At 49.3% G+C, this 25922-nt stretch overlaps 9 protein-coding genes across 9 annotated transcripts; 1 reads left to right on the forward strand and 8 right to left on the reverse strand.

Annotated features, from left to right (window-relative positions):
* Nucleotides 1–115: 115 nt before the first annotated feature.
* L228DRAFT_259664 (hypothetical protein) lies at nt 116–1871 on the forward strand (the record flags this gene model as incomplete). Its single annotated transcript, XM_018334183.1, has 1 exon — nt 116–1871. The coding sequence occupies one exon, from the start codon at nt 116–118 to the stop codon at nt 1778–1780; it is 1665 nt and encodes a 554-aa protein (XP_018190003.1). The 3' UTR covers nt 1781–1871.
* A 124-nt stretch (nt 1872–1995) lies between these two features.
* On the reverse strand, nt 1996–3936 carry L228DRAFT_96827 (hypothetical protein). The gene has a single exon (XM_018337022.1). It carries the CDS (start codon nt 3638–3640, stop codon nt 2285–2287), a length of 1356 nt encoding a protein of 451 aa, XP_018190004.1. The 5' UTR covers nt 3641–3936; the 3' UTR covers nt 1996–2284.
* Nucleotides 3937–4936: 1000 nt separating this feature from the next.
* L228DRAFT_201582 (glycoside hydrolase family 16 protein) lies at nt 4937–6246 on the reverse strand (the record flags this gene model as incomplete). The annotated part of the gene is made up of 3 exons (XM_018329635.1): nt 4937–5586; nt 5656–6096; nt 6183–6246. Coding segments are annotated over 3 exons (1155 nt in total), but the record flags the coding sequence as incomplete, so codon positions are not given.
* Nucleotides 6247–7777: 1531 nt separating this feature from the next.
* On the reverse strand, nt 7778–9447 carry L228DRAFT_245382 (hypothetical protein). Its single transcript, XM_018332145.1, has one exon. It carries the CDS (start codon nt 9019–9021, stop codon nt 7993–7995), a length of 1029 nt encoding a protein of 342 aa, XP_018190006.1. The 5' UTR covers nt 9022–9447; the 3' UTR covers nt 7778–7992.
* A 1114-nt stretch (nt 9448–10561) lies between these two features.
* L228DRAFT_96941 (FAD-linked oxidoreductase) lies at nt 10562–12758 on the reverse strand. The gene has a single exon (XM_018337024.1). The coding sequence runs from the start codon at nt 12463–12465 to the stop codon at nt 11020–11022; it is 1446 nt and encodes a 481-aa protein (XP_018190007.1). The 5' UTR covers nt 12466–12758; the 3' UTR covers nt 10562–11019.
* Nucleotides 12759–12971: 213 nt separating this feature from the next.
* On the reverse strand, nt 12972–14267 carry L228DRAFT_266789 (nuclease S1; the record flags this gene model as incomplete). The annotated part of the gene is made up of 6 exons (XM_018334911.1): nt 12972–13030; nt 13141–13472; nt 13586–13616; nt 13678–13720; nt 13780–13848; nt 13923–14267. The coding sequence occupies 6 exons, from the start codon at nt 14265–14267 to the stop codon at nt 12972–12974; spliced, it is 879 nt and encodes a 292-aa protein (XP_018190008.1).
* A 412-nt stretch (nt 14268–14679) lies between these two features.
* Nucleotides 14680–15802, reverse strand: L228DRAFT_245387 (hypothetical protein). The gene has a single exon (XM_018332146.1). It carries the CDS (start codon nt 15402–15404, stop codon nt 15168–15170), a length of 237 nt encoding a protein of 78 aa, XP_018190009.1. The 5' UTR covers nt 15405–15802; the 3' UTR covers nt 14680–15167.
* A 2697-nt stretch (nt 15803–18499) lies between these two features.
* L228DRAFT_266790 (hypothetical protein) lies at nt 18500–21157 on the reverse strand (the record flags this gene model as incomplete). The annotated part of the gene is made up of 3 exons (XM_018334912.1): nt 18500–18622; nt 18724–19674; nt 21044–21157. 3 exons carry the CDS (start codon nt 21155–21157, stop codon nt 18500–18502), a joined length of 1188 nt encoding a protein of 395 aa, XP_018190010.1.
* Nucleotides 21158–23065: 1908 nt separating this feature from the next.
* L228DRAFT_237383 (hypothetical protein) lies at nt 23066–24214 on the reverse strand (the record flags this gene model as incomplete). The annotated part of the gene is made up of 6 exons (XM_018330927.1): nt 23066–23110; nt 23170–23253; nt 23364–23396; nt 23479–23526; nt 23610–24087; nt 24210–24214. 6 exons carry the CDS (start codon nt 24212–24214, stop codon nt 23066–23068), a joined length of 693 nt encoding a protein of 230 aa, XP_018190011.1.
* Between the last annotated feature and the right edge of the window lie 1708 nt (nt 24215–25922).

Here is a 25922-nt window from a genome sequence, read left to right on the forward strand (position 1 = left end):
CAAGCTCCCGCACACAAGAAGAAACTCAATTCATCCATATATCATCTATCGAATCCACTAATCCAAACAGACCAAATCCCTGTTCAACTCAAATTGTGTTTTGCGTCATTGCACCATGTGTCAAGGAACGATCTACCAATTCTCAAAATGTCGCCATGTGCGAGACATTGTTGTGACTCAGCAATGTCCCAAGCAAAGCGGCACCAAGACGTTTTGTGTCTTCAGCACTCCATCCTTTACTGTGACCAAAATCCTTACGCCAAGTCTCTGCGAGGAATGTTTCCGCGCCGAGGAAGATGCGATACGCACAAATTACTACGCAAAAATTGGTTTTCTGTACAAGATGATTGCTTCCCTGCGCAGTCGTTCCCTCGGCCGTTCTCTACTAGGGTTCGCAATTGCAAACGCCGAACAAAAGATTGAAAAGTATGAACTGCTCACTATGAACTCGCTCGCTCTTTTTCGCGTCTTTCAGGGTGGCAAATATATTGGCAATGGTATCTTCATTTCGACCGAATCGAACGCGCCAGACACGAAGAAAATATCTGATCAAAGCGTGCACTTGCTAGGAGACAGCGCTGTGGTGGCTTCTCTGGAGGTTCCATTGCCTCAGAAGTCCTCCTTGAATTCGCATGCGGAGAAATCAGTGGTTAAGGTGTCCCAGGACATAAAAAGTGAGAAACTCGCTCCAAACATCTCGTTTCATGCTTCTCCATTGCGCTCCCATCCTGTTATGCCCGCTGATTTAAACATTGGAAGGCCTGTTCAACCCTTTCTAGATTCACTTGTCGATGATGGGGCAAGACGATCTGCGGCAAGAAGAGCTAACTCGCCTAGAAGAGAGGTGCTCAAGAACAACTTGCGGAGAACGTTAGACAAGTACGCTGAAGAGACGGGAGAGCTTGCTGATAAAGGGGTGCCCGCATCGGCTCCAGAATCTTCTCAACCACCAACTTCCTGCTCGTCTAGTTCTTCCTCGCTGCTTGATTCTTCTTCCTCTACTTCCACTCCAGTTCCCTCTGCCGCATCCGACTCACTTACCGAAACCGAGACGATTCCTCCCTCAGTCATCCTCGCTCTCGAAAGACAAAGGTTTCAACTTCGGATCCGGAAATTTCTTAGACACGAGTACTGGTCGGCGGAATGGGGTCCGAAGCCCAAAATCAACGATGAAGTATTTCGCTATGGAGTCATGTACCCGTTGCATCCCCAAATCAATCCCGATTTCAAACCGACTTCCAGCATGGGGAGCAAGCCGCAGGAGCATTCTCTTTCGACTTCACCCACGTCTTCAGTTCCAAAGTCAAAGTTCTGTACGCCTTCTCCGCTATCATTGTCACAGACTCATTCAGCATATTCCTTAAACCAGTCATCAGCGGCACCATGGCCTTTGAAAGTGGAAGATCTCGCCATTTCAACGTTCCCGCAACCATCAATGCTTCCACAACCTCCGCCACTCGTCGACCTGTCCTCGACTTACTCGAGAGATTCGATGACAAACCCGGTAACCTTGACGTTTTTCCCAGCCTTTCCATCCCCCTCGCCTCTGGAAGATCCAAGCCCACTTGCGCAGACTCTTGCCCAAGAGCAAAAGCTGGAATCGGATAACGCAGGCTTGGGATTTTCAGCATGTTCGTCTACTAGCAAAACTTGCAGGCACATGCCTGCTGGTTTATACGACAAGGACTACGTAGACGTGGATGGGAAAGAATGTACCACCTTTATGATTGAGCGGCCCGCGCATGTGGATGCTTATTATCATGATGAAGAAGAGAAGTAAAAGAAGTATACTCTGAGACAGGAGTTGGCCTTTGCTTATGTATTTTGGCTTATAGATTGTAACACAGACAATTTAATTGATCAATACCTGGATATGAACTCTTTAAGAGTCACTATCATACTTCTAATAATATATATTGGCTTACACGAAGATCTGTAGGTTGATTCACCACCTATGCTTTGTCTTTAATTGTTCAACTGAATTCTTCATCAATTAATAGAACGGAAACTCAATTATACTAATTTTTATCACAGAATGCACACATAGAACTTGAAGAATTACTCAGGGAGCAATCGTCCAAATTCATTCTGATTTATCTCACGTGACCCGATCTCCTTTAACACCAGCTTGACGCGTTGATATTATTTACATGGTTCGCCCTTACGAAAGAACTCATGATCAAAGGTCACATTTGGGCACATCCGCCAATATGCAAAAATTGTAATAAAATGCTTCTATCTCTAATCTCTACTTTGAGGTTAGCAATAAGGCCAGGGTTTTGCCCTAGGTCGACCGCATCCCTTTGCGCTTCCACTGGCTCAATTGCTCACACTCGGAGCATGTTCTATCGCAGCGAATCAGCGCAATTTGTGAGGGAGTAGGCAGACATTTTGACGAAGAATTGTTTTCTGTTGCTGCTGCCCCTGCTGCTGATTTCACGTTGAGTCCTGTGGCTGTTGCCTCTGTCGGTGTCGTTGCTAATACTGTTGCCGGTGTTGATGCTAAGCTTCCTGACGTTGAAGACGACGACAAAAGCGCTGATACAGGTGACGACACTGCTGGTGTTGGCATTGTTACTACCGCTGATGGCGTTGGGAGCGGCAAAGACGACGAGTAGAATGATGCAGACCACGGCACCGTTGACGACCAGCAAAATTTTTCTGCGGCAGGTGTTGTTTGGTCATGAGATAATACACGGTCTTGTCCAGAAGAGTCGATTAGGTTAATCAAGTCTTGAATTTCGTCGTCTTGGAGATACGGCTGTTTTTTCTGCGTCTCGATTTGGGTGCTATTACTCTGCAATGCTTGCGTTTGTTGAGCTTGCTGAGCTTGAACTTGTTGTGTTTCTTGACCTTCGTTGTTGTTATCCGCACTTTCATTTCCATTTCCATTTCCATTTCCGCCTTCACTGGGAGTTACAATTCCAGTTCTAGTTCCACTTCCACTTTCTCGCTGTTCTGCCTGTCCAACATATCCGTTCACCAGTCTCCTGCTTCCGACCGACATGTGACCAGTCTCAGCGCCAGACAGAACAAGTGCCGCAGGATCCACATACTGCTCCACCGGTTGGCGTGCAACTGAAGGCGAACCTAAAGCCGAAGCCGAAGCTGGAGCCAGACCCCCATCCATCAATCTCCTTCTATGGTACAATGCGCAGTCCCGCCGCGGGACAGAAAACGCACCAAGCTTACTCTTTCCTTTTATACAGACCGTGATATAGTCGGCCTGCTGTCCCGCTTGCCCGTCCTGCCCCTTCTGCCCCATATGTCCCGTCTGTCCCTGCACCGCCTGTCCCGTCTGCCCCATCTGTCCGGCCTGTCCCTGTCCCTGTCCCTGACGAAACGACACGTCTTTCAAAAAATCCGATACAGCACCATCAGGGCCACGAGCCATACCAATGCCAGCGTCAAGGTCAGAGACAATGTCGATATCCAGAGATCCAAAAACAGGGCCACGACCGCGATCAGTTCCTGAAATTGTATCTGTCCCTGACCCAGTCTCAAAGGGCAGTTCCCATAGTTCTCGTTCCCGCGGATCATTGATGCGCTCGAGCTCGTCGCGCAGATGCTGGCAAAAGGAATGTAAATATGGATTCGAGACGTGGCCGCATGTATGTAGGAGTTGGGCGTACCGGCACATTTATCAGTTTTTTTCTTTTTTTCTTCACTGGTCGTCGTCTTTCTTGCTTCCTGATTTTCCTGACTGCGTGTGGTTTTTAATCTCTTGACAGTGTATGTTTCTTGTCTCCCGTCAGATATATCACACCAGTCCTTTTCTCTTTCTTTCTTGGGTCGTGTGGCCTTTGAGACATATTTAACGCAACGAATGAACTGTATTGTATACTGTTACTGTATATTGTATACAAGCCTATGAAACCTTCAAGCCAACGAGCCTACGAGTCTGAGTCTCTGAATCTCTTTGTTTCAAACGCTCTCCGTTGATCTCTGACCATCTGCAACCATCAACCATCTACATCTTTCCAAATAAATGTAAACAATCGTTCTATACACGTCCATGTCAACGTATCTGTCCATTTCCTTCCTACTCTCTTGCCCAGGTCCATGCTGGACTTTCTAGAATCGTCTAAAAAACCAAGCCTCTTGACTATCCATGAATGTACGGGCAGCACTACTCAAAGGGAGTCAAAGGGAAAATGGTAAGATAAAGAGAGGAAGGATGAAGACGATGGTGGAAAGTGGAAGATAAACAGAAAAGTACAGAGCACACGGGGCTAGAACAAACCTGACCAAAGACTCTCTTTGACAGAAATATATTCTAGATCATACAGTACACTCACTTCCGGACGCTGCAACATGCAGCTCTCCGAAATTTTCAAAGCTCTGAAACGCTGGAGAGTGATAATGACGGGAGGACACATACATCCAGCAATCAACATGGGTAAATCACGCAAGGGAGAGAAAAGTGAAAGTGAAAGAATTTGTGGACTATGAGTAGAGCATGAGACAAATATGAAAGATGGTGATTTCATGTCACTATGTCCAACTGATCCAATGTATTCCAGACAAAGAAGGGAGAAAAGAAGCGATCAATATACAAAAGGTATTCTTTGCATTTGCACCAAAACCAAGGGAGGATGATTCAAGGAACAAGAACAAAGAAAAATGATGAGAAGAATAAAAAAGTTTTTGTATTTACCCAATCCCTTCCAATATGCGTCCAATGTCGTTATATCAATAATCATCAACAATAAGAATAAATGTGCAGACAAAAACCAGAACCGCATCGACAATTACAATTACAGACCAAAACATCATTTACAACCAGGACAGATTACAAAACCAAGACGGCGACAATGGCGACGAGCACGGCAAAGAAGCTTCCCTGAATGACCTTTTCGCCATGCGCAGGGGCACTGTTACCTTTCTTGCCATTTCCAGACGAGCCGCTATCGTCACCACCCTGGCTGAATCCTCCGGTTCCCGATGAAGAGGAAGAAGAAGTCGGCTGCGAGGAGCCTGAACTTGCGGTGCTTGAAGACGACGACGAATCAGATCCCGGTCGGGATCCAGACATGCCGGGGACTTGGGGCGCGGCGCTCTTTGTCGATTTTGACGAGGCAGAGGCAGATGCGGAGCTCGAAGAATCATCAGCCGACATGTTTGTACCCGTGGCGATGAAAGATTTGAGAATAGTATTATCGTTTGTGAGTGCGACAGTGTCGTTGGTGCCCGCAGGGGAATTGTAAATGTACGATTTGGAGCCCGTGACGTTGGCGCCCGATGGCGGCTGGTAGCATTCGACATTGACTTCTTTGACCATGGCATAATCGTAGCCAAAGTTTTTAATGTCCTGCGAGTTCCAGTCAACAAGACCGCCCGCCCATTCGATCGTGCCTTGGCCATTGGATGCAAGACCGCCAGGCCAGAGGGACAGCTGAATACGCGCTGGGGTCTGGGGAAATTCGTATCGGTTGGCGGTTGCGTTCCAGGTCGTGTTCTTGTCAAGCGTGCGGCCGACTTGTCCGTCAATGGACCAGGTAATGGAATCGGGAGTCCAGTCGATTTCGTACGTATGGTAGTCGTCAAATGTGCTCGAGTCGACAGAGATGTTCTTTTCGTTCCAGTCTGTGTCATGGTTGTTACCATACAATTTCAAAAATGATGAGGAAAAATCCAATTATAAAGAGAACATACAGTTGGGAATGCCCTGGAAGTAGAAATTCGACTGCGCAGTGACGAGGTCGGTACCAATGAATTCAAAGTCGATTTCATCCTTGACGTCCGAGAGCAGAATGAACGCCGTCACCACACCAGCGCCACGGCTCGTCTTCATCGTCGCAGACACTTTTCCGTACCAAAGATAGTGCGCGCTGGCGAGCAGGGTGCCCACGGTGTCTGGGGCCATGGTAAGCAGCACCTGCTGGCCCTGGTACATGATAGGCTGTCCGCTAGACACCCAGTTCGTCTGAGACGCATCGCCAAGGTACTTGGTATTGGCTGTCACGCCGTCCAGATTGGTAAACTTGAAGTCCTCGCTTTTGCACACGGGTGCGGGTGCGCAGGAATCGAGAGCAAAGGAAGATCGAGGATCGCAGCCGCCTAGACAGTATGCACCGACACCGCATTGACCGTATTCTATTCCCACATAGCACACATTAGCCTATTGTGAACGTTGATGTTTGGCAACAAGATGTCTTCAATCCAAAGAGGGTTGGACGTACGTGAACAGCAAGGCGTGTCAGAGGGGCACTTGTTATTCACATCGCAAGTCGTTGCCGCATAGACTGCCGTCGCAGACCAGGCAGCCAGAGCGGCGGCCACGCTGAGGAGTCGAACCATATTGGATGTGATGCAATGCAATGTACTGTACTGCGAATGGGATGATTAAGATATTATGCCGCTGTTGGTAGGATGATGCAGTTCTGCCTTTTAAAAATATGCAGATAACAATAACGACGCTTGGCTTTCGCTTTATCGATAAAAAAGAAGTCGCTGATCTAATTCTTATTTGAAATGCGGGACTGTGCTGATGAATGATGCTTCTGAAACCGCCGGCTCTAAAGGAAAGGTAGCTCGGGGCCTTCTTAAGGCGCGAACGCTGGCGATCGGAGCAGCGAACGATAATAGCGAGATTCAGCGAATGTGGGGAAGAGATGAAGAAGAGCGGCCAGAACCAAAGACGAAAGAAAATGTATTCAGACCGTCTTCTTCTCCTTCTTCAGTCAAAAGCAAGCTGAGCGAATGTCGTTAGTCTTCGCACCGTGAACCTGAGATGGAAGGCTGAGTGGTAAAAACGTGGGGGAGAGAGAGAGAGAGAGAGAAGACGGAGGAAGAACGAAAGGATGAACTAAAGGGAACGAGGGAACTAACTGGACGGAAAGAATAGACGGAGAGCCCGCGTCATATTATTCATTGTTGGTGTCAGTACGAGGAAGTAAAGTGGACACAGAGAAAGAGGGAGAGAGAGAGACAGACACTACCAATAGCATTATTCCTTTATTTTTGGTAATGCCAATGGGGCCTCCCGGCCCGATCAGCTAGAGCGAGCAGAAAAAGGTGACTGATCGGCCAAAAGTCCGCGTAAGTGAAAATATTAATACGAAGTAGTCGCCTCACTGATCTTTCCCTCTTTTAGCTGTTCCCCTAGCCCAACGCTACGGGAGTCGGCGTGGTCGGACCCTGAGCACTTCGCACCATGAAGAAAGAAAAGAAAAAAGTCCAAGCTCAAACACTTAATCAGTGTCAGCAGGTCCCATGGTACACACACACCTTCCATCAAGGAACCGGTGGCGGCAAACAGGAACGACATGTCTCTCATCCCATTCAGGGGCAAGACACCATCTTCTAGACTCAGGAAAATAAATTCTTCACTGTACGCTCGAGAGGGACATTTTTAAATCAAAAAGGATTTACAGAATGCAATCATTATCCTTTTTTATCCCTTCTTATCCACGCACATACAACTTTTCGTTGAACACGTGGGAGTGGAAGCGGCTCCCTTTCCACAAACAGCAAGTTTTCTCTGTCATCTAACCATATTTGTACTAGTTCAGAATATATGACCGCATGGTTATAATACCGACATTCTGTGACGCTTAGTCATAATTTAGTAATATTAACTTCGCGGAAACCCATCCAGGACACCTTCCCTAAGGAACAATCAAGTTACAAAACCCATGGAAACGGCGTCAATTTAGTCAAAGACATTTGTATTTCAATTGTATTTACGCGTTCTGCTCGAGACTAAAATATTCTTGTCAACGATGGTTGTCAACGATAGTTATGCATATTTCATTTTCCAAATCATCCTTTCCCCACCCTCTGTAGTCTCGATGCATCGCGCGCACATGAGCACTTCAATCTGGCCTCCCGCTTCAAACACATTGCGTCGTCTTTTTTGTAACAAACAGTTCTCTCAGACTTATTGATAATGCACCATGTCCAGACTTTCCACTGTTAAGATACAATTTTAAACTCCAATGATTCATGATTCACATCCCCACTCGTTTCTGCATCCACAACCTTCAAGATCTATCCCATAAAGGCCGAGATGAGTCGCATCTCAGCCTCGCAGGGGTCCTTGGAATAGCTAACCTCCACGTCCTTGTAAGGTCCGTCCCGAGCTGCGTACATTTGAAAATGTTTCAGCAATGCCTTTGCCACTTTGACACTGGCCAGCACCACGGTAGCGTTGCCCGTATTGTAAATATGGATCAACTCGACATTATCTGCGCCGGCAATGGCCTTGATGTCGCGCTCGAACCTGGCTCGAGAAAGGCCGACAAAGAGCTGCGAACGTACAAATGTAAGGCGGCGACGCGCACCATTTGGAAACATATTCATGCTCTGGATATCTTCATCCGCTGGGAAATTTCCGCCCATCTCAACCCGCACGCCTTTGCCATATTTGGACGTCTGCCCCTCGGGCGGGACTGCTCGATTGGCTTCATAAAACTCCTGCGCCGCCTCTGCCTTTTGGAAGATGACACAGGCCGCGCGACCCGGGCAGATTTCATCATGATCATCGACAAAGACAACAGACATTAGCGCACCCTCAATGATCTTCTTTGAGACCTCGCGAAGCGTCATCTTTTCCGGACAATTGACGAGCCATACGACCCTGCCCTGCTCAGCAATGGGCTCGCTTTGTCGTGCAACGCTATATTTTCTCGTAGGCCTCGCGGGCCCATTGCTCAAGGGGAAGGTGGCCGAACGCTGCGAACGACCAAAGGAAACCGGCTCAGTCGGCTTGATCGCTGCAACCTTTGCCCAGGTCGCCGCAAATGGAGCTGCGTTCGCCGTGGTCTTGTTCTGAGGTTGACTTGCGGTCCAAGTACCAGAATCGGCAGTCATTCTGTTTTCATCGTTGAGGCTTGACGGTCCAGAGTATTCCAGGCAGTCTAGATATTCGCCGCTGCCAAAGCTCTGCTTCTGTTCCTCCTCTTCTACGTTCGAAACAGACTGCATCGGTGGAATCGAAGTGGTTTTATGCCCGCCACAGCTGCAACAGCTTGTCTGGATCGTGTCGTTCCCAACTCCGGTTTCAAGAGTAGTCGTCATCAAGTTGGTCGACAAGGGAGGGAAAGGATCCAATGGTCCCTGCGCAGCTGGAACGGCCTTTCGTTGGCTGCCTCCCGCAGTTTCTGTGAGATAGGCTTGATACCCTGTCTGAACATTTGGTGCTCGTTCAGCCAGTCCAGCAGGGTTCGGACCACGAGCTGTTTCTCTGCGATGACTGGCCGGAGGGCACCGATGATTTTCCTGCAGATCACGGGGCAAGGTCACACCGCCACCTCTGGCTTCAGTTTGCCCTTCATTATGGATCAAGTGGGAATCATCTGAGCGCTTCGGGGACTCAATGAATCTCCTTGGCGAGTCGCACTGAAGAAGTGCCTCCAGCACAATCTCCGAGATTATGTTGATCTGTCTCGCCGCGCGATTGGCTTGAGTAGGAGAGATGGATCGGAGCTATGCATACTGGTCAGTATATGTTCGGCCATCAAGTGAACATTATAGGTCACGATGGCTCAGAAAGCCCAGAATTGAACCATGAATTGTAGGTGAATGCTCCAGCCATGATGCAGGTAAACTGAATGCAAGGCTGAATGGCAGAAGAGGTGGGTGAACTTAAGTATAAGCTTCCGCGTTCTTGTGCTTCTTTCTATTCACTATGACTGCCGCGTCCTCGCTCCGTTTCGACACTTACCTGCTCGATACCGCGATTGAGGTAGACGAGTGCCGTTTCGAAGGTTGAGCAGAGATCTTGTCTATCAGTATCTTGACCTCCTCTCGCCGAAAATGGCCCTGGTGTGGATGTCATGATTCGCAGTGCAGTAACTCGTTGTTCGCGTGAGCGATGAGATCAACTGCGAATAAAGCTTGTTCAAAGGCTGACCGTTATGAAAGAGGAAGAGTAAGTTAGACGAAGTATGGGGAGCGTGGACAGCGTGGACAGCGGGGAGAGTTGAGGTGGAGAGTGAATATGGCGAGACCAAGAGTTAAGTATGGCTTCCCCTTTCTGGAGGGCCGATGCTTCTTCAAACAATCTTCACTCAAGTCATTCGTGAGATTCTCTTTGAATGGCTTGGCAAGTGCACAGAAAGAGACAGAAGATTCGTGACCTTGATTCGGTCTAAATGTGGAAAGTGAATGCTCTGCTTCCCTGCCATGTTTGATAGCTGGTCAGCCCTTTCCTCTCCGCAATATCTCCTGTATCAATTGGTGCTCTCTCGTAAGAGACGGATGTAGAAGCTTCAATGCCATCAATTCCATCGTCTAATCGATTTTGTAAGCTTCGCTCCAAACACTTTTGAGAATATGCTGTAGATGCGCTTGTCGGTCTTCCATTCGGGGTCCTTGGTCTAGCAATTTCCACAATTTAAGATGCTGTCACTCTTTCATTTTCGGCATCGGGCGTAATATGCATAATCCCAGGCGGTCCGCTCATCAATGTTTGGGTTGATAAGAACAAAGCCCAAACAATAAGACGCGCATCGTAAAGTCTAGAACTAACCAAGAAAATCAATCAAAAGCAATCTTGTCCTCAGTCATCTGACGTTTTACAGTACGTGCCGTTTAGCGGCATGTTTTTTGCATTATGACAAACACTTCTACTTGAAACACTGCACAGAGGACAAAAAGAAATTGAGGGGGAGGACACTGTCTGTATTTTCGAGCGCTATCTAGAATGGCTGTTCAGATTCGATGTCGATACTGATGCAGACGAAGAGAGAGAAAAACAAAAATCCAAACAATCATGGGATATCAAAAAGAAAAAAACGCGTCCCAAGAGAAGAAGAAAAGTCTAAAACCCAAAAACAATGCAAAATTCTTTCGCTCCATAATGCAACGTTGCACGTCGTTAAAAAAAAGTATCCGCTGAAATGGAAAATGCAAGCACAGTACACGTCTCGCTGAACAAGAATAGCTATAGATCTTCAAACAAACTCCCTATAAGCCATCAATGCAGGAAATCACCACCCACACCATTTACTCTCAAAACCAAAATAAAGGTAGTAGAAAAAGGGAGAAGAATTCGGCGAGGGTCGTGTAGATTGCTCAAGTCAATCCAATCATAGCGCCGAAGCGTCTCCGGATTTCCTTGCCGAGCGCGAGTTGGCCTGCCTTTGTTCTGGTGACGGCGTCCCTGTTCTCCTCTGCGCGACGAAGGAGATATTTCATACACTCGCCGGTAGTACCCCAAGTCACATATTTGAGAACAGCGGGCACATCATCCTTTTCGCCAGCTTGGGCAGCCTTTTGCAGTAGTTCGCACGAAACTTCATCCGCCATGCCCATGAGCTGAGCGTAGACAAGGTCGATCCGTTTCTCTCCAACCTGAGCCTGTTCCGTGCGGATATATTGAGCCTTGAGCATCGACTCCCGGTTATGCGAGGCGAGAACAACACAGACTTCGGGGAATTCTTTGCTAGCTTCAGCTGGAGATACAACCATATCGTTATATTTGCGACGAATGAGAGCTTCGGCGAGAGTATCATATGCCTTGTCCGTATCAGATTTGGTGTCCCAGATGAGCGAACGAGGGTCAGTGCCGAGATAAGCACCGCGCACGAGCTTGACGCCAAGAGTAAAACCATCTTTTTGAGCAAGTGCCAAATGGACTGAGAGGGTAGCAGGTGCGGATTTAAGGTAAGATTGGTAAGTTCCGTAGACGACAGCTTTGCCCGGAGGACAAATGGAGTGATCGTTATAGCGCCGCTGGAAGAGCATCGTCCAGCTATCAATGCCAGGCTGCAGGGCGTATTGCTCAGCGTCAAAGGTAATGCGGACGCCACGTTGCTTGGCGAGTTCGCACATGGCGGTCATGGCTTGTTCGATACTGGGAGGAGGAGGAAGGTTTGCAGCCAGATTCTCAAGGGCTAGATTGCCTGCGCCAGTGAACTTGACGGCGACAAAGTCTCCGGTATTCCCCATTTCGATGGTCTTGAGCACTGCGTCTCGCCAGTCTTCCACTTGCTTGAGCGCTCGTCCCTTGGCAACCTCGATGTTGACATCCTTCTGGTCGATGCCGAGAACAACCTCCCGTGCATAATTAAACATGGAACCTTTGTAACCCATGGCACGAAGGCGCTGCGAGGTGCCTTGAATCTCGGTAGCCGTCGCGCCGGCACAAAATTGTGCATACATGGTTTTCTTGACAGCCCATCCGAGAAGCGGGTTGCGCTCAGGCGAAGTGAGCAGTGATTTGGAAGATGCCATGTGCCTCATCACGGCCAGTGAGGGGTTAAGCAGCAGAGGAGACGATGATACGGTGAGAATGGCATAGGATCTGAGCAAGGTCCACCAGTCGAGCACGGCAAGAGCGGGTGTGTCAGGGACAGGCTTCTGCACTGCCGCAGTGGTGGCGGGATTTGAGGTGATTGAACTAGGAGTTGAGATCCGTTGATATCCTGTCGGCAATCGTGATGAAGATGAAGGCCATGCCTGTCGCCATTGGGATGATTTAAGGAATGGACATGGTGGAGGCTTCATTCCAGGGCGCATGGCGTCACTTGGGTCGATTTCAGCTCACCGAGTGGAGCTACTGCTCTAGAAAAGAGGAGGAACTGGTTGATGGACTGGTTGAACTATTTGATAGAGAATGGCAAGTAACTAGGGAAGGTGAGGGTATAAATATGAAATAGTCTTTTTTCAAGATAAGAAATGGTCATTGTCTGGGATGAGAAAGTCACGAAGGGAATAAGCAACCTAAGCACACTGGGCCAACGAGACATGCCATGACGAGGGCGATAAGACACTTATCGCGGGAGAGTCCCTTTCGACAGCGAGAGTAACCGTCATTGCTCCGGGAAAGAGCGAGCCACTGCAAGCCTTACCGGCGCTCGGCCCTACGCCTTCCGACTAAGGCCGAGAGTATCCGAGATAAGATAAAAGATCAAAGCGGATCAACTCGCTTCGGCCATCCTTGATTATCCGAGCCCCTTCTTCCGTCTGTGGCTTCCTTCGGGTTTCATTCATTTTCCTTACCAAATCCTTTTCTCTCACTCCCCTTACAGTCCGGTCGAACCCGTGACAATCAGGTTGAGCCAGGCAGCTAGTCGGTATCCCGCTATAAATTAAAGGCGGTCAGTCATTTATCTACAGCTGCTGTTGCGAATGAAAGAGTGCATAAGGGAGAAACGCAGTAAATCAGCGATCTGATTTCTGCGACAAACTCACCCTGGGCGAAAAGCAGCTCAATAACTGGGAGTGCATCTTCATAGTACGAGCCTGAGAGATCAGTATCTTCGACAGCGGAGACACCGTTCGGCATCACAGTCGAGCAGACGTATGCGTTTGCATCTGTAGCCCAGAGCATGCTGCTGGTAATTGCGTCCGAGATATCCATGCCGTTAAGCCAGGATTCTCTTTGAGATGCATAAGTCCCCGATTTGATTGACGTTGTTAGCGAGGTCGCCCAGGTTTGGGCGTCGCTGAGCGAATAGCCTCCTGCGTACTTTTCCGGCATGTTGGTGTCCCAAATGTGATGAAGATTCGTCGTGGTGCCAGCACTGTATCGTCATTGGTCAGCCCTATATACCGGAGAAACTGGCGGTACGGTGAAATGCAGTATCGGCTTCTCAAACACCCGTGTAGAAAGACTTAGCAATTTGGGGATCCTTACAAGGTCACATCAATGTCATTTCCTCCATAATCTAGAATTTGCCTCTGTCAGCAAAGACAGCGAGTCAATGGTGCGGCCTAGCCGTTACTCACCGAGGTTCTCATCGTGCAGAGGCTGATGGATATCGCCGAGGAACTATGACAGAAATGAGCGATCTCGTCAATAATTTCTACTCTCTGTCCTCAAATACTCACATGAACAAGGTATTTCAATGCCTCATCGAGGTGAGCCTGACTTAATCTGCCATCACCGAGCCTCTGGGTCTGATCGATTGTCAAGTACGTCAGTTTACTGTCTCTCTGGATCAAATGCGGTCCACAACGAGTCAGTCCCCTACATAGTTGCTAATAGCCAGGACAACGCAGCCCCCCGCACCACAATCCCTGTCATAGTTGACACCGCAGCTGCTAGGAGGGTTGTCTTGCGCATCGATAAAATGGAAGGGCTGAGAATATTCGCCTGCCGATGTGTATTTGAACGTGTCCGCCCAGGTTGCAACGTTGGCAAGATAGCTCGTCGACGTGTCTGAAAGGATGCCCTGACAGAATGACTTGGTGGAGGATGAAACAAAATTCTGCGCGATATAAGCAATAGTTTCATGCCCAAGGTCACCCCAAGCGCTGACGCCGGAGATGAGAGCCAATGAGCAAAGTGCTGAAGGGAACAAGATATTCGTCTTCATGGCGACGACTCTCTTTCTACCCGTTTCAAAAGCGAATAATTTGACCTATATCAGTAGACCGACAAGATGCAATCCAGAGCGATAAAGAGCAATTGATCATCGAAATATGCCACAGATGATAGGATGAAGGTAGTCAATTTATATATTTTGCTCCCAGGTGGTTCGCTGTTCTAAACAGGAATTAAACCCGAAAAGCCACGCCAATAGTGCCATACATTATTACTCAATGCATGAGTCTCGGATAGGCGTGTCGTACTCTGCTTTGAAATTGCGCCGGCTGATCTGCCGGTCCGTCATACTAAGGCTTTTCTCTCCTCAATATTTGCCATCGAATCTGATCTGCTGGTCTGTCTTCCCAGTCATCTGCGGGGTCACAGCCAATATGTTATCTGGTCGGTCCCGCTCGTGGTTGTTTTTTTTTTTTTTTGGCATGGGCCTCACGGGGCCAAGGTCAATTTGAGCAGGTCCGTAAATGATATGGTCGATAGCAGGTGCATTGGTGCAGGTGCCAATTCAATTTTAAGCAGGTCCCTGAGCGACAGAGCATTTCTCGACAGCCACTGTCCAACGCCCCAGTGCGGGGACCATAGATGACATATCGATAAAGGCGCATAAGCCGTGCATGGGAGAGGAGCAGTGCCGACGCATGAAATGACGGATGTGGCCGAAAAAGAAAAAAGTTCCCTCTTTCTAAAGAAAGAATAAACAGTCCTGCAAGGAAAGTAAGTGCACAAGGAGATGATGCGGTGTTTTATTCGTGCAGAGTCAAAATGCGTTTAGCAATAAAAATTGCACCAATGAGGTATCCTTTACACCACGTGTCCGATGTAGTCTGAAACATTCGCTCGCCGTGAAAGATAGCTTGATCTGCTCTATCGCACATATGGTCTATTGACCTTCCTAAGTAGTCTTGACCAGGTGAGCCACAGGTGGTCGACTAACAGAGCGTGCATAAAACGCTCGATGTTGAATGTTTGTGGTGTTTGGGGCACTCATTGCACGTCTCGCTGCAAAGATAAGCGGGGCAAAGTATAACACAGGTCGAAGCCAGGTGATGGAGCAAAAGTAAGATGAGATGAAGGACCAAATGTTTCTTCTGAGACGAGCAGTAATTGCACAAAAATCCGCGAGTCGCATGTCGTTGCTATGCAATTTCTGGATTCATAATGCTGGCATGGTCTTGACATTGCCCTAATTCCTCTTCCACTCAGCTTTCCAGAAAGAGATGCTCGAGTGAAACTCAAAGAACTAGCGGACAACTCCAGCAAGCAAACTTTTTCATTATGGCGGCGGAGATATATCAAATCCACTTGTATAGAATCTATCAAGGCCAGACATACACATCACTCTGAGCAGGTAGGCAACTCTTTTTCATATAAGAGGGGACTCTCAGCTGCAGACCTCGGCCAAGTGCTCGGTATTCAGCGGTTCCCGGTGAGGAGCTGTCAAAGCCCACCTCTCACGTTGGCGTCTGGGCGCTCTCCTCATAGTGGGGAAGCAAGCATGGGGGTCCAGGCGGGATGCAAAACCACCCTCGAAAATTCAGTAAACGAGATACTAATTTATCATGGTACCCTCGGTAGCAATCAAGGATATTTCTGGAAGAGAGTAGTGTTGCAATTGGGTACTCCAATCACCAGATCAAAGGGTAGCATAGTTCCGAGGGGGCAGGGAAGGAAATGAAATAACTTCTCTTTCCAAGTTACGGTCAAGAGTTTGAGTGCCAAAATAAGTCAGGTACATGTTTGCACCGAGACTACCTTAGCCAGGTTGATCCCGTTCCTACCGTGGGCGTGGACTCGGTTCGACGTGGTTGTCTCGGCCCGAAGCCCGCCCTTTCCGGCGCATTGCGTGTCCCGTCCGTGTACTCTGCACTGTACATTTAAAATTCTTATTACTACGATACCATACGGAGTAGTGTCTATCAAAATAACCATTGACCATTTTCCAATTTAGTTAGCAATGGCACAAATGGCTTCATTGGCGGCGGTGAACAAGGCAGATAAATGCGGGTTCAGGGGAAGTAATAATTCTGCAAACCCAAACTGCCTTGCTATTCGTGTATGGTGAATGCAGAAGATGGGAAGCCAGCGTGCAATAGCGCCCTTCGTCTACATTAATCATGAGGGCCGACTGGTTGTTTCGCGCTCCACAAACCGTTTTCTCCTCTAGTGATTTTGTTCAATTCATAGCCTGATAGTCATTTCCAAGCGAGGGCCGAAAGGGGAGATGGTCTCAAACTTGGCGGGACAACCACCCCTGTAGGTTCAGGAAAAAGTTCCACCAGGAAATCGAAGCCCCTTAACCGCTGCAGATCACGAACTGGAAAACTTGTCCCGAAATTGTCGTTGCTCAGTGTTGCTTGTAGCAGAGATCGATTTGTTCCGACCTTGCACTCGTCGTGGTGATCAACATAAGCACCTGCAATCATTAAAGATGCAACGTGGAAACTTGACACGAGACTACCCCTAGTGTCCCATATTTCAACCACGGCGCTGGAACCCAATAGAGCTGCCTGCAACATGGACCAACAACACTGATATCAAAGGGATCAGGTGAGGAAACGCCGAGTGGAGATGTTCTCCGACCCAAGTCCGAGGCACCAGAAACAACAGACGATGCTCAGATAGAGGAGACTTGTCAGGGATCAAAGTACGGTTCATCACCAGGGAGCGCGAAAAGGAAGCCAGGAGTCAAAATGACGGGGATAGGCGCTAAAAGAAATAAGCTAAACAAGTGCATATTCCAAAAGAACCATCGAAAAAAGCCAGTGATCGGACAAATGTGGAGCGAAGAGACCCCACAGCAAAGAAGACGATCAAGCACAGCCACCAGGAAGAACCGCACACGGGACGTTTACACCACGAGTAATAATCACGAGCAATGCAGTACTACAGCCTGTCCAAGAAACTTGAAGAAAAAGGCAGATGAAATGAGCCCAGGCCAGGGCAAAGCGGGGACGCTGGTAATAAATGAAACAATGGAGGGCCCATAACTAACACAATCCCAACCGGGGTAATGTAACATGGACAAATAAGACAACTTCGTTATGGCAGCCGTGGATGTTAGTTTTTCAGTTGGAGGTACTTAGCACGATGCTTAGCAATACTCGGAGCCATCAACACGGTAGCAGCTTGCTTAGTGGCGGGGCAGACAACATGGCAAAAACATGGCAACGCGTGACTTGCCGTAAACGCGTCTTGAAGCCCCAGACTGCAAAATTCACCGCTGCAGCATCCTGAGCCGCTTGAAACATTGCAATTGACAGAAATTTGGCGCGAAAAGAAGATGTCTGCAGTTAAGGAGAACAATTCTGGTTTCGATAATGATTATGGGCCTGGCTTACATACACGAGGCTGCGATTCGACCAGATCGCCCAATTTTCAAAGTGCTTCCCCTCTTCTGTTTTCACACTTTGGTTCTCTCAATTCGGCTCGACCAGCAGACGCAACATCTAGGGTCGAAAGAATGCCTGATCGCTCCACTTGTTTTCATAATCTCCTAGGTCCTCTCTTTTTGCGCGTTTCTCGCCATTTTCTTGCTTCCGAGTCCCTAGGGGGGCATCTAAGCGGGGCTACTGCACTCCTAGACCGCTGGTTCTTCGCAATCAATAGGTAATGGTAGCAGTTTCTGAAGTTTCAACGTGAGGCGGTTAATCACCACGTATTGTCGCGACGAAGGCATCCAATATTCTTAGCTAATCCACTTGGATTCAATCATCTCACCATTGTTGCTGGATTTTGTACACAGATGTAGGTATGTTCATATTGAAGAGAGCAGATTCGCTCCGAAGACGGTTCGATCGAGAAACAGAAAACGACGGTAATATAGCAGGGGTGCGCTCCCTTCTTTGCCTTCCTATATCGTCAGGCCCATACACTTCCATTGCAAAGATGACTTCGGTCATCACCCGAGCCGACCAAAGCCCAAAATGAAGCCTGCTCGGTTGACAATGAAATAAACGGAGGACTCTTTTTTAAACAATCCCTTAGGTCCGCCCAACCGTGAAAGAGGGGGAAAGTACGGGCGGCGACCCATTTTGACGAATAGAAGTGCTGGCAGCCGTCTGTCCAAACACACGGTGCGGCTGTTGATATGTATGGTAGCCGCCTTCTCTGAAAATCTCTTTTGAGAAGCCACAACTTTTGAACCGTCGACGAGTATGATCCAAGTAAGATCAGTGATCATCACGCTCAGCCTGCGCTCACAGACTTTTATTCTGCCATTGGGTGTCATGATATTTCCTCGGCCTTTTCTTTGCAGGCCGTGGCCGAGAATCCGTTTCCAACTTTTGCTGCAATCAACCTCCACCTATCTACTTCGTATTCGTCCATGGCATCTCGAAGTTTCTGAACCTGCAGCTAGCGTTAGTCCTGTCAACTATAAACGTGAATACCCGTAGTCGCTGCTCTGGAATTCCCTTCTAGGTGATCTAGGTAGCGAATTCGAATCTTACCATGTCATCTGTCCATACAGCCGTTTTAGCCTTTAGTTTCGTACAATACCTCACTTGTAGAGTCCCTGACGTTCGTCCAGGAAAGAAGTCGGCGATTTGCTTCCAGGTCAACGCCTTGTTTTCCTTCAGGTCGATCAGAAGCTGGTCATCTTCCCGCGTGAATTTGACTTTTGGGCCGCGAGGCCGTGGGGCAGGTGAAGGCATACCAGCATCTCCTACAACAGAGGGCGCGGCAAGGTAAGCTGGTGGGCTACCGGTTGGATTATTTCCGGAAGGAGATACGTGCATTTTCGAAGACGATGGGGTTTGGGCCGGAAGACTGTGATGGTGATGATGCTGTGACGGTGGAGGAAGAGGGCCAGATGGCGAGTAATAGGAAAGCGCGCTTGCAGTTGTTGGCTGGGTTGTCTGAGGAGTAGCAAGTGTAGCTCGACGGAGCGCAGTCGCTGAATCTTCTGCGGTCTTGCGCATCTTGCCTTCCTCTTCGATATGTGTCCCGGATTCAAGGCTGCCATGCTCTGCATCCAAGTCCCGCTCCGAAAGGCGTCGTTTCGCTGAAGACACACTGGAGAACCCGAGATGGTCGTGCGGTCGACTGAATGATGGCGTCTGACTATGCGATTGGTGCGGTACTTGGTGACTGAGCAGATAGCTGGGTTGCTGATGGAGGTTCTGCAGAACATCCACAGTCGGAGACGTCACCAGTGGGTGATGGGGCCCTGTGGGCGGTTGTAGAGAGCGCTGAAGTGGTTGCGAATGGGGGTGCGGGTGCTGAGACTGAAATTGGCTCGAGTGCTGCCCGCCATGGTGGGCTATTTGCGTAGAAGCATCATATGTTCTCGGAATCTGCTCTTCTTCCGCATGTGGCTGCGGAGTGAAGCCAATGCTATAATCTCGGAAAGGACCTGCCACCGTCGCGGTTGATTTGGACACTGCCAGAGCTCTCTCGCTCTAGCAGGTCTCTAGGGAAAGAGTCCGCCAGCGGATGTTGCCTGAAAGGTGACGCGACGGCAGGCTCGTGACCCTCTCTCCTCCACGAGACTTAGCTTCAGCTACGATGCGTCAAGACGATTTTTGCGCTTTAGCGTTTGGGAGAACGCAGAATAGAAAAGTGAGATTTTTCTTGGTTTTCTAAGATTGTGGATAAAGCTTCGGTTTGACAAACACACAATGTTGGAGTCGGTGGATGGAAAAAACAATAAATATGACAGGCTCGATGATAGGCAGGTTTTTTTCACGGTTGACAAATGTTATAAGAAAGTATCCGAACTATAAGGTTGGTGGAGGGAAGAGGAGCACGGTGTCATAGGTATATAATAGAAACGGCGTCGATGATAATAAGCCTAGAGGGGACGCAAAGGGGGCGGAATATATTTTGGCGTCAACTTGTGGTTTCAGAGCCTTTTTTTTGAACACCACGGAGCATGGCGCCAAAGAAGTTCCCGAAGGCGAGAGCAACAGGTTCAGAAGCTATGTCTGCTTGTGGATAACACTTGCCCAGACACACCCCCACATGGGAGGTCGTGGACGACGCAAGGACACACTGGTACGGGACGAAGGACGTGCACCACCGGCCTCTCTGGGTGCTTCAAGGACGTACCCGGTCTGGTACCGGAACGTTAATGCTTAAACGAGGGCAAGGCAGAGGGGGTGTCCATCCCAAAAGGCTGCTGAGACGTCTCATTCAGGGATCTGGGCCCGTTGATGAACGTGCCGGCCCGAGGTGACAAGGCTGCTCTCCGCGACCCAAGGTCATGAGGAGACTGAAGCGGTCCATTGTCCGCAACATGACTGGCTACCACCAGTGTGATTGAAGGGCGACCACAGTTTCTTTGCTGGCTCCACTGAGCCACTCTCCGCATTTGTTCTAGAAGACAAGCGGAAACATGTCAAGCAACGGCCATCCTTAGAATGGGGTCGGGAGGTCCATGCGTCACCATTGGTTGCGCATGAGCTCAGGTAAGAGCGGAAGGGTAGAGGGGAAAGGGTATATCGGCAGTTGGAAGGATGGTCACAGTTTGAGATTGTGAGAAGATTCCAGCAGAGGCGAGATGGGGGTGATGGGGAAAGAGGAGAATGAGAAGATAGGGAATAGCAAGCTGCAGAGGAAGATAACCATCAGAAGAGCAGAAACAAAAACCACACACGCACACAAAAAAAAAAGTAAAAAAAAACCAGGAACAAGCGCAGAATGATCACCCGTCAGGGGGCATGGTGGCACTGGCGCATGGCTGGCGCCATTGTATCAAAGACCCACGCGTGGTTGAATAACACCCCATCAGGCATAGTTATAAGACCTACCGTCGTCGTTCACACCTACTGTGCCAGCAGGGATGTTAGCAGAAGAAGTATTCATGACCGAACACCATGAGGATCTTGGTCCAGAAGGATCCAAGTCCGAGTAAGGCGACCATTTCGAACCGAGGGGAGCCATGACAAGCTTGGCAAACCGGGGGGTGAAGGAGACCAAAAAAAAGAAATGGCATGACATGAACCATAGCCAAATGACGCTTTTTCATTTTTGGAATGATGTGAAGGTAAAGTCCGTGTTATTTTTGTCGATCCCCTTTTTTGTTCTCCTGTGTCTCTGCAATCAACGACAACGCTTAGCAGTTGGAGCGTGCTCTGCAATTCCTGTCCATTCGGAGGAGATGCTACTAGTTTCGATGGTCGGTATTTTTCGTTTTCAAGCTCAGTCGTACAGACAGCAGTCGGGTTTAGGAGATGTAAACAACGGCTGTTGCGGGTCAAACCAGGTTCAAAGGCCGGTGATCCGTCCGTCGGATGGGGCGTGCAGGACAGGCAGCTTTTTTGGTGCGAGCATGGTCAGCGAGAACGCTTTGCTCTTCGCACCAAAAAAGAGACTTGTCTCCCGCAGAAGTCGACATCCTGGTCGATCACCCAGTTGGGAAATTCCGTGTTTCAGCTAGGCCGAACCGTCGTAGGAGGCTTGTTCGCCCGGCCGACAATCTCCTGGTCGTGCGGCCGAGTCGTGCTGGGTGTGGGTGTCGCAGTAGGCGTAGTGGACGTACTGTTCAGTCAGCACGTCGTCTACCAGTGGTCTTCGCGCTGCAAGACGAATTTTCCGAGCGGCTGTCAATCGTTCTTCATCCCGCCTTGCTTGCTCCACCAGACGGAACAACACAAGTGTGAAAGAGTACAACAGTTAAAGTGGGTTCGAACGGACGTTCCAGAGCCTCCAAGGCCGTTGTCATCTCGGCGAGGTGGTCAGTGTTCAGCAAAAGTAGGTACCCTCGTAGTCGCGACTCTTGACCGTAGACTTCGCAAAGTATACGGTACCTATACTCAAACAGTTGCTACCAGTCATGCTGTACCTACAACGAGACTTTTGCGTACCTCTAGAGCTTCCCCATCGCGAAAACCGCTTCGACGGCTATTCGGGTTGTTTTCGTTGACAAGCACTTTTGCCTGCGGTGGCAGGGTAGCGTGGCAGAAACGTGACTGGTGCATTCTTTGGTGAGACGATGCTGCGTCTCAGGTTTTAGCAGGGGCAAGAAGCAAAACCAGCCTCGGGTGAAGAGGGCGAGACAGAGAAATCGAATGTCTGCTTTCAAATCCTGGTAAACCCATCAAAACATATCATTATTAATTGTATCAATTCATGGCAAAATCAAGCCGAAGAGTTTCCTGGCTTCCAATCGACCAAGACCATGTTGGTGCTTGCTATTGTTTACACATTGCTCTCGTTAATTTGAACCACATACTATGATTTTGCAGTAGAGCCCTCATCTCACGTGCATCAAATATCAGCATGACGCTGCCAAGCCAGATCGTTCAGAGTTAAAGGGTCCAAACAAGCAAACAGCATCGCTTGCTAAGACAGGACCAACCAAGTCATTTTGCGCGATACTGAATGCAATCTGCAGGTTACAGTGTTCATTTCAGGGAAGCATCAATGCACAGATATATTACTCTGTTGGCCGCATTAAATTGCGGCACCGTAACATTTACGCAAAAAAACTTAAAGATGATGATGAAACAATCCAGTTCAAGTACAGCAGAGACAAAAAGGTATTTCAATTTCCTCGATGTTGTGCATAAAAAATGAAGAAAGCAGCCAAGAAAGTGAAAGTGAGCGGCAAAGGGGTGGTAAGAATCTGAAGGTACATATGCTGCGAAGTCTTGCATATTTTGACATCAAAAATGCCAGAGGACGCAGAAACGCGGGGGGAAGGCGAGTCAAAAGAACAATCAAACAGCAAACGACAGAGCGGGCGTATCAAGGGCGTATCACAATCTGGTTTCAAGGTTCTCAAAAGGGTGTCCGAAAAGAAGCGAAGAAAAGCTGAGAAATGAAGAAGAGGTGCCAGGCCCTCTATCATCAGACTTTCCCTCCAAAATGCTCCTTGGCGTATTGTTCACACGCCTATGTGCCAAATCTTAGCAGGAGAATTCCGATAAAGCGGTGCCAAGGTGTGTACAAACCTTTGCCGGCTTTCCAACTTTTTGGCCGATGACTTTCCACTTGCTGGCTTCGTACTCTTTAATGGCGGCCAGCAATGCGGCACTCTATTTACCCTCAACAGGCATTTATCAGTGACGGTCCCAACGCCATGCAAATCTGATATTATAACTCTGTACGACAATGAAAAGGAAGGGTGGGGGAATGGAAATCTGACCTCGTCTTCGGCAAACTCAGCATAATGCATATCCTACAATTGTTGTTAGTCCATTTGAATGTTAAGAAATTTGAGACTATTCGCGTTCATCAAAGACGCGTTAGTTTCAACATACCTTGTACCAATGCTTCTTCACACTGCCCTCTGTACGAGTTGGAAAGGTCTAGAATAGACAGAGTCAGCAAGCGTGTCTCCTCGTTCGTGTTTTCAAATCTAGTCTCCAAAGCGAGACAAATCTGAGCTCACCTTGGCAATCTCACTCCAGCTGCTCCCCGCATCTCTCATAGTCTTGAGTCGCTGCTCTTCGGCGGGACTCCATGGCGTATTCGTTCGGCTCTTCTTCACCGGCGGTTGCGGAGCAGCTTGCTGCTGCGGTTGCTGGGGCTGCGAAGGAGGCTGCTGAGCCTGCGGCGGCGGTGCTTGCTGCTGCGGTTGTTGCTGCGGTGCTGCTGGAGCTGGGACTGGTGGTGCCTCCCCGAGAAGTCCTCCCCCTCCGCCCAGGCCACCCGGATCCGCGACTGCCGTCGTGGTCGTGGGAGCTTGAGTCGCGGCCGCGTTGGTCCCCGAAGCACGACGCTTCCTCGGATTTGGAGGAGGAAGAGCCGTAGGCAACGGGAGTGAGTCGAGGAAGTCCTCGGGCTGCGAGCTGATGACTCCACCGACCGGACCTGCTGGCTGCGGAGGAGACGTGGGTTGATGATAACGGGAGGACGACGGGGAGGACCTATTGAGGTGCCAAGCCGTAAGTAAGCTGTGCGCGCACATGGACGCAGAATGAGCACACTGTCTTGGATACCTCGTCTACGCAAGTCGCGTGAACTTTGAAGGGCAAAGGGAGGTACTCACGACATCGCGACGAGGTTGGAGTAAGTTGTCGGTTGTGGCCTCGTTAAAACGGGCGCCTGAAGGCGGTACCCAGGTCGAGTGGGATTTGGGGAGACGATCGGATAAGGGAATCTGTGGCGCGGGGGGGGGGATGAAGAGAGGGGTGTATAGTAAGGTCACGCCGATACCTGCAAGCTGATCAGAGTATACATGACAGCTGGGTAAGAAATCTTTAGGAGGGTGATTGTGGTGGGTGCGGGTTCGAGGATCGAAGCGGCAAAAGGTGAACGAATCTCGACAACGGGCAGTCCAAGGACGGTATGGGGTACGGGGGGGAGGATTTGCGAGGACTGGCGAGAAGAGGGGAGCGACTGACGAACCAATCAGGGCTAGGGGACGCGCGAGCCTCTTCTTAGAGAGGCAAAGCGAGCGAGTAGTAAGAACCAACGAGAGAGTCGGATGGGGGAAGTGGCGCAAGAATTTGTCGACTTACCTGAGAAAAGGTAGAGCGGGAGTAGTGAGAAAGGGAAGAATCAAGGACAAAAGGTGACTTGAAAGGTTCAACACGCTGAGGGTTGACTCGACGCGTACGGAGTACTGGCGAGTAGGAATTTCGACAGGGCAGGTCAAAGGCCCAAGTACGGACGGAGTAGGTAGTGAGCTAGGAGGTAGGCAGGTATCCAGCCAACTGAGGAAGGCTAGGTTCGATAAGTTGGGAAGAGAAGGGACACTTAGGGTGAACGTAATGCGCAATCACGGGCGGGACGTGGGCCTAGCGTCAAGGTATGGTGGGAGCGGGCGACGCTGGAACGACACTTGGGTTTCTACGCAAGCAGCCTTGAAGGATGCGTACTGGAGGCACTTGACCCGAGGTAACGAAAAAAGGGTAGATAATGAGATTAATATGAGAAGTGTGTGTTTACTCCGTAGAGGTGGGGAGAGTATGAAGGCTTGGATTCCTCGGGCGCAGAGGGATAGAGAAGAAGAGACCGAGGGGAACCCCCGAAATGCGACAAGGACATTTTTTCTTTCCCCTTTTGATAATCTTGAGACGTTTGAGAGCGCACGCCCAGACTACGAAGCATTTTACATTTCCATCCCAGCAGCAGCCGCAGTAATCGCCAAGTATCCCGTTAGTCATGACAGAAGTCAATCCCAATCATATTAGGGAGGTGCAGTGTTGAAGAGACCGAAAAGACGTCTCGCACAATCTCAGCTGATGCCGCTGATGCCGTGGCACATACCAAAGGAGACGTTTGGGGCTTGCCGATGGGAGGTATGTCCTCTTAGCGCGGTGCAACACCAACAAAAGGCATGCGGGGTAATCCTAAGAGAGCAAGAGAGCGAATAAGACAGGGTAGATGGTGTGGGTGACGCGGTCCAATGTGGTACTGGTACGGTTGCTCAAGTATACTGACGGGCCAGTGTTGAGAGAGGATGGCGGGTGATTGGGAGGGAAATGACTTGGCTGGGTTCCGAGCTGTGCCGTGATCAGCTCGCCGTGGCAATCTGAAGTTGCGTCTCTAAGCCGCTCCTGCCTTTGGCCCATCGGAAGTCCCGCGTCTTGCAATACGCCATGGCTAAGATTCGAAAGCAGGGAATATGTGGGGTAAGATCTCAATGTAGAAGAAAGAAAAAAAAAAAAAAGAGAGCTCTCTTTCATCGTGGTGTGGACGGATATTTGCAAAAGTTGCGTAAATTAGAAGTCGAGTCACCTAAGGGTACTTGAGCTCT

The sequence above is a fragment of the Xylona heveae genome, assembly GCF_001619985.1.
Source record: "Xylona heveae TC161 unplaced genomic scaffold L228scaffold_3, whole genome shotgun sequence".
NCBI lineage: Eukaryota > Fungi > Ascomycota > Xylonomycetes > Xylonales > Xylonaceae > Xylona > Xylona heveae.

Coding starts and splice junctions, on each gene's coding strand:
- L228DRAFT_96827 (XM_018337022.1), bottom strand. CDS start 3,640: ATGTGCCGGTACGCCCAACTCCTACATACATGCGGCCACGTCTCGAAT.
- L228DRAFT_245382 (XM_018332145.1), bottom strand. CDS start 9,021: ATGACGACTACTCTTGAAACCGGAGTTGGGAACGACACGATCCAGACA.
- L228DRAFT_245387 (XM_018332146.1), bottom strand. CDS start 15,404: ATGCGACTCGCGGATTTTTGTGCAATTACTGCTCGTCTCAGAAGAAAC.
- L228DRAFT_96941 (XM_018337024.1), bottom strand. CDS start 12,465: ATGCGCCCTGGAATGAAGCCTCCACCATGTCCATTCCTTAAATCATCC.